The sequence below is a fragment of the Myripristis murdjan genome, chromosome 22 (assembly GCF_902150065.1).
Source record: "Myripristis murdjan chromosome 22, fMyrMur1.1, whole genome shotgun sequence".
NCBI classification, from domain to species: Eukaryota; Metazoa; Chordata; class Actinopteri; order Holocentriformes; family Holocentridae; genus Myripristis; species Myripristis murdjan.
The window spans coordinates 10,760,298-10,769,297 of NC_044001.1; the positions used below are offsets into that span (position 1 = coordinate 10,760,298).

At 49.7% G+C, this 9,000-nt stretch overlaps 1 protein-coding gene across 1 annotated transcript in view; it reads right to left on the reverse strand.

The window, feature by feature from the left end:
- The window catches only part of LOC115354653 (serine/threonine-protein phosphatase 2A regulatory subunit B'' subunit alpha-like), a 32,557-nt gene extending 25,865 nt beyond the window's left edge, over positions 1 to 6,692 (reverse strand). Inside the window, exon 1 of the mRNA XM_030045091.1 lies at positions 3,692 to 6,692. Within this exon, the coding sequence (XP_029900951.1) occupies positions 3,692 to 6,487 (2,796 nt within the window). The 5' untranslated portion in view covers positions 6,488 to 6,692. The remainder of the gene's footprint in view (positions 1 to 3,691) is intronic.
- Between the last annotated feature and the right edge of the window lie 2,308 nt (positions 6,693 to 9,000).

A 9,000-nucleotide genomic window follows, 5' to 3' on the forward strand; every position in this document is an offset into this window, starting at 1 on the left:
ACTAGGCCTGGTTACCACAAGAGTCGGCATGGAAACCAATAAAGTACAGCAAGTGATGGTTGGACAGGCCTCTGACCAATCGGATTGTGAGGCTGAAGATCGATTGTGCAGCGACATTAACAGCAGCTACACAAACTGCACTCTGCAGAACCAGCCTAAAATGAGCCATACTGCTCTGGCCTAGCAACACATGCACAGCAGTTGGCAAAAACACTCAAATCTGCTGTGGGTTTAATTAAGCCATCAGAGTGGCAGCTCAGGCCACATAGAGGTGTGTGTGTGTGAGTGTGTGTATAAGTGTGTGTGTGTCTGTGAGTCATGTCACCAGTGGTTGTTGTTGTTAAACAGCTCCTTCTGAAACAAGCACACAGGTCAAATATAGATATGGAGGAACATGCTCTCAAATTTCTCTACTTGCATTACCCCGAAACACAGAAAGAGAGAGAGAGAGAGAGAGAGAGAGAGAGAGAGAGAGAGAGAGGGAGACTGAAGGACTGCTGACCTTAAGGAGCACAGCTAATGCATTGTACATCAGATATAGTTGGCAACACTCTGGATTTCTGATGCCACTTCTCTTTGCTCTGAGTTTGACTGGTCTGGCCTTGCCTCTGATTTATACCGGCTGGCTTCCCTGTCTCCATGGAGATTAATGGGTGCTCTCTGACAGGTGCAGAAAGCCCTGTATTACTCTGTCAGCAGCGGTGGCACGTACACACACATACAGACACACACACACACACACACACACACACACACACAAACGGAGATGCTACAGCCTGAGGCCAATGTCATCCCAGGGGGGGCTTAGCAGAACTTCCCATCAAAGCCAAGTTTGTGCCAAGCGATACACACACACACACACACACACACACACACACACACATCTTCAAGGTTGAGAGTGTGTGTGTAAGCAGTTGTTACTCACGTGTGTGTGTGTGGGGGCTTGGCCTTGTTTACAGTTTGATTGGCAGTTTAATGTGCAATTGAGGCAGGGGGCGGGGTTGGCGCTGAGGAATATTAGCATAATTCCCAGAGTGCCAGAGTCGGTGTTGGGTGTCAGAGAGCTATTCCCAAACTCAGCTGTGACCCACGGTAGCACTGGGTCAGTTTACCTTCTGGCCAAACACACACACACACACACACACGCACGGTCAAACACACATACTTAACATACACATACACAAACACACGCACACATACAAATACATGAAGTGGCAATCATATGCACACACACACATGCATGCGTATAATGAACTCACATACACAGCACCTGGACATGTGAGCGTGCTTATGTGCAAATACACACAACACACACATGCACAGACACACGAACACACACATGCACACGCAGACAAGGTCCATTTACACTGTGGCGACAGTGAGTCTGTTAGCGGGATGCCATAGTATGGGGGGAGGACAGATTTAGGTCCCCCTCACACCTAACTCTGCCAAGGGTGGAGGGGGCTGAGGGTAACGATACCGTTAACACTCGGTGTGCCAACAGTCTCCTCGACACCGCCGCCAAACCCGACCCTCCCTCCCTCCCCCCCGCGCTCCAATCACCACCTCCTATTGGGTTGCTCTGCCCGCCACACGGCAACAACTCTCATCCGTCGCTCCTAAAATAACACGGCGGCCAATCACAGGGCAGGGACGGAGGGGGGGCCAACGTAGACTGACTCCTTGACCGCGAGTGAGAGAGAGAAAGACATGCGGAGGCAGAGAGGGAAGGAGAAAAAAAAAAAGTGAGGGAAGGAAAGATGCAGAGAAGCGGTGTGGGAGAGAGAGAGAGAGAGAGAGAGAGCAGATAGATGCAGAAGAAGAGGAGCGGAGGAGAGAAGTGGAGGGGAAAGAAGGAGGGATGGACAGGCAGACAGAAGACGGAGGAGGAATGAGATAGTGTAATGATGTGTTCGGGTGCTGGCTGTTCTGTTCCGACTGTGGCAGCTACCATGGTAACCTCATAAATAGGTGCCCTACATATCAGCAGGGCGTAAGGTTACACAGCTCAGTAAATAAACACACACACACACACACACACACACACACACACACACACACACACACACACACACATATGCTGAAAAGTTAGTGTGGAGAGGAGAGGGATTGGAAGAGTGAAGAAAAATAAGTAAATGAGCAAGATAAAGAAATCAGAGGGCGTGAGGGTGGGGGAGGGAAACATTAGAATAATGATTTGATACTGTGTGTGTGTGTGTGTGTGTGTGTGTGTGTGTGTGTGTGGGTGTGTGCGCCCTTATTTGTTTATCTGTTGCAACTCATTAGTTAAAACCATAATGTGCTGTTGAACACCCACATCAAAGACAAACTGAGTTACCCTCTTCCTCCCAAGTTTATTTGCTGTAGTGTCGATGCCACATGCATGCATGCACATGGTCTCTCTCTCTCTCTCTCTCTCTCTCTCTCTCTCTCACACACACACACACACACACACACACACACAAATGCATTAACACATAGAGACGTACACTCCGATTCCCTCACCACTCACTCCCTTTTTAGCACAGCCCTAAATTACCTCTGAATATTCCCTATGAAGAACAGGAAAGCCAACACACACACACACACACACACACACACACACACACACACACACACACATTCACTGTAACAAACGCAGGCAGTAACCAGGAAAAGTCAACAAAGAGCCACTCCTAACACAATGAGTTGTACTGTTCCATGATTCAGAGTGCTAGCTTTCTGTTCCAGCCCAGATAGAGAGACTGTATCAGCGTGTTTATCACAGTTAATGAATACCATTTATCACGGCCCATCAAATGCAATTAGAGCTACATTGACCCAGTTGTATAGCAAAGGGGCTGCGATAAATACCCGCCCAGGCATTTTTAAATGACATAATTAAAAAGCAAAACAATGGAGACTGTCTTTCAAAATGCTCGACAGTGTCAGTCTAACGCTGGTAATCAAGCTGTCACTCGGTCTCTGTGTGTCTGTCATGACTGTCAGTCACACGGTCAATCCATCATTCTCAGACTGCCTGTCTCAGTCTAAAAGGCTGAACATGTTAGTCTTGCACAATTATAGCTTACATGAAAATTCATATAATGCTGCTATCTGTTATGAACCCAAATATTAATCACAGTTATTAATATAATCTTTTGCATAATATGCCGGCATCTTGACATGGTAAGTGAAATTAAAGCTGCACTGCCTGAGACTTTTACATTTTATCCTAAATCACAAAGTGGGGCTCCAAGAGGGAAGAACATGCCGTCTCTCGCTGAGATGCTGCCAATGTGATGTAGATTCATTAGATATTTTCACTGAATGTAATCTACTCCACACACACATGTAACAAAGAGAAACTTTGCAGTAAAATGCAAAATCATCCTCTAGCCGAGAGTGAGCGTTCTGCCCAGAAAAAGCTGCACTGAACAATGACTAAATCTCTGCGGCACATCCACCAGACAATTAGGCCTAAGGAGAACACAATTCACTGATCTTACGTTACCATGACTGTGGCCCTTAAAATTGCTATCACTTGGTGTCCGTGTGCAAAAGTGCTTAGTGCAGCTATTAAGTTGCTAATTATACAAGATAAAATCACACGTTAAGGCTATTCAAGATTAACTGTGCAGCTGTTCTAAATGTCTGCCTGTCTCTCAGTACATCCATCTGCTCATTATTAGTTTTTATATCTGTCACTTACCCTGATTACCTCAGGAGTCTGCTGGATGAGGAGGGCTGAACCGCTGTCTCTAACGGCAACAGTGTCACTAACGGCGACAGCAGAAGTTCTCACGGCCACCGGGGTTGGGATGGCAACAAAGGCTGGATCCTCAGGTGTAGCTTCAGGTGCTGGAGCAGCTGGGTGAGTGGAGGTAGGCAGGCTGGCAGGGGCGGCTGGTGCAGGGGTAGTCACAAACTTTGAGGCTGTTTCAGCTGTAGAGACCTCTGTAACTCTATCTGCAGCCTCTGTTACACACTCAGGCATGAGAGTAGGTGTAGGTTTGGGGGCAGCAGCAGGTGTAAGCTGAGGTGCTGGTTCAGGTGTAGCCACAGACAGAGCTTCAGGTGGTGCGGCAGGTGTGTGTGGCATGGTCTGTTTTGGTGGGACAGCTGGAGCTGCAGTTGTGTGTATGGATGGTACAGGGGGATCTAGTGGTGTGTCTGCGTCCTGCAGAGGGGTCTCAGCCCTGCCGGCAGCAGCCAGCGTGTCCTGCAGCAGCCTCATCACCTCCCGCTCCTTCCCACTGCTCCTCTCAGAGCTTCCCGTGCTCCCTGCCCCAGACTCCACCAGCTCCTGGGCAAAACTCTCAATGCTCTCCAAGATCCTCAGCAGCAGTGCCCCATCCTCTTCCTCTCCCAAACCACCTTCACTATTCTGTCCCTGGGGAGGCATTGACATGAGACCCTGGTGAGTCCTGGAGGTGGGGCCATTAGCAGCTATGTGGCTAGCTGGCTTCTGGACTTGGGTCATCTGCGGCTGAGTGAAGACCTCACTGGAGCCACTCCCGAGGCTTCCATCTCTCTTCCTAGTCTTTGCTGGAAGTGGGGGCTCACTATCCCTAGCATGGCTCATACTCTGAGACAGATTCTCCAAGTCCATCAGCAGCTTGTCAATGTCATCGTTCCTCTGGGGCACAGCTTTAGGTGCTAAGGGTGGCACTGGGGAAGAGGATGACCAGTGGGGGCTGTAGCTAGCACTGGACGGCTGAGTATTTGAAGGTGTCTGAAGTGTGTGTTGTTGGGACAGTTGTGTGTGTTGATTTAATGCTGTACCGTTTCTGTTCTGAGAGGTGGTGTGTCTGTCTGTCACACTTCTGTCTGGAGTGTGTGGCTGTTGTGTGATTTGCTCTGGGCTCTTGCCCACATCAGCTTCTTCCTCGATGTAGAGAGCCTCCATGGGGGAAGCTGGAGGAGTGTGAGTGTATGGTGGGGTTGGGGAAGAACAAAGTGGAGAGGGAGGGTGTGTTGGAGATGTGGAGGAGCTGCACGGAGAATATGTGAAAGATGGGGGAGAGAGAGTGTGTTGTGTGCTAGAAGGAGGGTGTGTGTGCTGTAGTCCATTGGTAAGGGGAGAGGCTCTGGACGGAGAGTTCTGGACTGGCATTGCATGGCTGGACTCTGCTTTCAAAGAAGAAGATGAAGAGGAGGAGGTGGAGGCAGAAGAGGAAGCAGGACTTGAAGCAGAAAGAGCGGCCTTGGGGATGGGAGGGGACTGTACCACATCCTCGTAGCGGGGAGGTTGCTCATTGCCAAAGATCGGAGAGTAGGGTCCTTGCTGGATGGAGTGGAGGCTATTGACAAGCTCGACCAGCTCACTGTGCCCAGTTCCAGGTGCACCCTGCCCCCCTTGCCCGCTGCCTCCCAACCCACCAATCCCCTCCAGCTCCAGGGGCAGTCTCTTCAGATAGGTGCTGAGTCTGGTCATTACAGCCCGGTACACACTCTCAGGACTGGCGCCATCATCGTCTGACCCTCCCCCACCACCAGGGGCCTTGCGCCTGATGCACTGCTTAATGATGTCAGTGCATTTCTTGAGATCCTCAGAGCATTTCAGCAGGATGTCCAGGCAGGCCCGGATGTCCTCCCCGCCTGCTCCCCCAGCGCCTGCCTCAGCCCGTGTCTTCTCCAGCAGACGGGCAATCAGATTCTCCTCTCCCATGGTGTTGAGATACAGGGTGGCTACCGTGTTCAGGCCTTGGTCCAGTGACCCGCTGCAGATACTGGACAGGCTGCCTGTTGAGCCGCCCCCAACTTTGGTGATCCCTGACAGGCTGCCTGTACTGCCCTTCAGCTTTGTCTCCTCCAGTCCTGTCCCTTTTCCGAGTCCAAACGGTGGCAGGTTCTCGTCATTGGAGGTGGCCGTGCCGTTGGCCATTCCGTTGCTGGTGGTGCTGGCGCTGAAGTGGCCATAGATGATGTCTAGGTCTGTGGAGCGACGACTAAATGAGTCGGGACGGACTTTTCGGCCTTTCCGGAAGGTGACATGACTGGTGGAGGAGACACGGAGCTTATCAAAGGAGAACTCTTTGAGCTTGCCACTGGCCAGGTTGATTGCCTCTCCGGTAATATCCTTCAAACTGCCGGTGGGTATCAGGTTCCCGATAGATCCTCCGCTGCTGGGGGTCTTTTTTCCCCGCCATGGGGGGCTGTCCTCCCCTACGGACAAATTACCACTACTACTCGCCCTCTCTAGAGTGACACCGCTGTTATAGCTGGTATCCATGGCAACATTGGCTTTACCATGGCTAAGGATCTGGTGCGTGGAAATGTTATGGGACTGTGTGTGTGTGCGGGTGGGGTCAGCGTACATGGGGTCAGGGGTGACCAGCAGCTCGGAGCAGGTGCCACGATGTGCCACGGTGCAGTCCAATCCCTGGGACAGCGCCCCACATGGCCCCGAGCAGTAGTGCACAGCATGTGTGTGAGCACGGCGGTCCACTACCACACTGTTGTAACAGCTCACACTGCTCACCACAACACGATAGGCTGCTGCCATGGCGACCAGTGTCCAACACTAAGCTGTCACACAGGGCATAGGAAGGTCAAAATGATACCAAAATAACCAAGTCCAAATGAGCAAAAATATAGCTTTAACAAAATAAAAATACTCTCATGGAGTACACCGATGTGTTGAAACTCCTTCCGCTGAGAGAGAAAAATGGTTCACATCCAAAGTCTGAATCATCTCCTGTAAAAACAGATCTATTCCTTGGTTACATAAACACCGAAAGAAGCTGCATGGTGACCATTTTTCCAAAGAATACAGCTGCAAAGCTTGCTGTTTACCTCATTAAGAAACCAAAATATCTGCATATTTAATACCTTATAACAGAAATGCCCAGAGCAACAACTTCCTAAGCTGATATCCCTTCATGCCTGCTGTCAGCAGAGCTTTAAAAAGGCTCCGCTCCTTCGCTGAGGCGTGAGTGTGTCTTGCTTGAAGTCTCTGGGCCTCTTAATAACAGCTGTAGGGTTCCTCTTCTCTCCACGGGGCACCTTCTCTGCTTCCTCTCTAGCAGCAGCTCATTAGCCACTAATGACAGCCGTGGCGGACAGGGGCACAGCGGATGATCCAGCAGGGCTTTCACCCATCCCTTCACAGAAGCAGCCCCAGGGGCCTAATCCCAGGCCAGAGAAGCCTTATCATTGCCCCAGCCTGGTCTCACCCCGCTGGGCATCGAGACGCAAGAAGAACTCCCTCTCTCGCTCTGCGGCCTCCTCTGTCTTGAAGGAGTTGAGGAGCGTTCGCTGACTCCAGCACAAATAGCAGGGGATCAACCACAGATGGTCGGCTGCCTCTCGCTCTTTGTGCGTGCGTGTCTGGTTTTCTCTCACTCCCGTAGCCTCTCTCTCTCACTCATCCCTTCTCTCTCGCGCTGTCAGCCGTGTGTCAGAGTGAGTGTGTGTTCCTAACAGGAGGACGCCACCTGTGAGTCAGCAGGAGAGGAGGGGAGGGAGGGAGGAGGAAGGGCGAGAAAGAGGGAGAGGGGAAACACATAGAGAGAGAGAGGTAAATCATTGAGACAGATCTAAACTAGGGACAACTGTGAGTGTGTGCGTGTGTGTGTGTGTGTGTGGGTGGGTGTGTACGACACTATACACCCTCCAGCTATCTGCCAGATGACAGCAGATATGGGAGCTTAGGCCCTTTATCATCAAAGACCTGCAAAAGCGCACTTAACTTTCTGCCACATCACTCTTGAATGCGAGCACATGTGCGCGCTCACACACACCCAAAATAGATCAATTGGAAGAGGAAGGGGGCGATAGAAGGCTGAAGGGTTAAATAGGAGGAGCAAAAAGAGAGTTTGTGGCAGAGCTATAAAGAGTTTCCTATAACCGCGCTGAGGGGACAGTATTCAGTAAAAGACAGGCAGGTGTGTCCGAAGGAGCAAACACCTGTTGCTTTCACGTTTTCAAGCCTGTTTTTTTTTTTTTTTTTTTGCTTGCATGCCAAAGCAAAATTCCATTGTGTTTGTAAAACGCACTCTGTTGCTCAGTTCTGTTCTATTATACTCTATAGCACTGACAATTCATGGGAAACTTATAGTTCATATGCCAAAAGATGATGTCACAGGACCACAAACAATGCAAACAAGCATGCATGCAAACACACAAACACACACAGAGTTGGAAACACTGCCAAATACAATAAAAGAGGTTCAATTTGCCAGAACAGCAGCCACTCAGAAGTTATTGTCTGACCTTAATGGCATAAATGTGTTGCTAACAAAAACAGCAGTCCCAGACTCAGTGCTGGTATTTATACAGAGGATAGTAAAAGAGCTCCATCCCTGCTCCCCTTAATGTTATTAAACGCACAAAAAAAATGTGTACCCTTTGATAGGACATCTGAATATTAACTTCAAACTTAAGATTAAACTGTGAAATGTGCTCCAGACAATAAGCACTCTTGCATTTAAATTTTTGACATTTGGTCTGATATTCTGATCTACTTCTAAACATCTCACTGTTCTGAAAAACCTCCGCCGCTTAACTTTTGCATTGGCCAGGATATTCTGTAAGAAGTGAAGTGATACGTAAATACCAGCACTGTGCCACATACCAGGGACTAACAGAGCCTGACTCGAAGGTAAACACACGGCGCAGTAAATCTGCAAACAAGCACAATTTGTAAGAGGATTTATAGGCCATGTAAGGAGTGTAAAATTTCAACATGTGAGGCCTCACGTCTGTCACTGTTGTCATCTCTCTTTCTTTATGTTCGTCAGGTCCATTCTCTACGTCTCTCTCCCTCTGTCTCATTTAGATGTTTATGCTTTTTTTTCCCAGTGTCACATTTCAAATGCAGCCAGCTTTCTCTCTCTCTCTCCCTCCCTCCCCCTCCCGCTCTTTCCCTCTCCCTCTCTCTTTCTCACTCTGTCTCTCTATCTCTCCCCCCTCCCTCCCTCTCCCTACCCCTCTTCCCCCCGTCTCTCCTTCCCTCTCTCCTTCTCTCTCTCTCTCCTAGAAGACTTTGTGGAGGGGGAGGGAGCACATTCCTCAGAG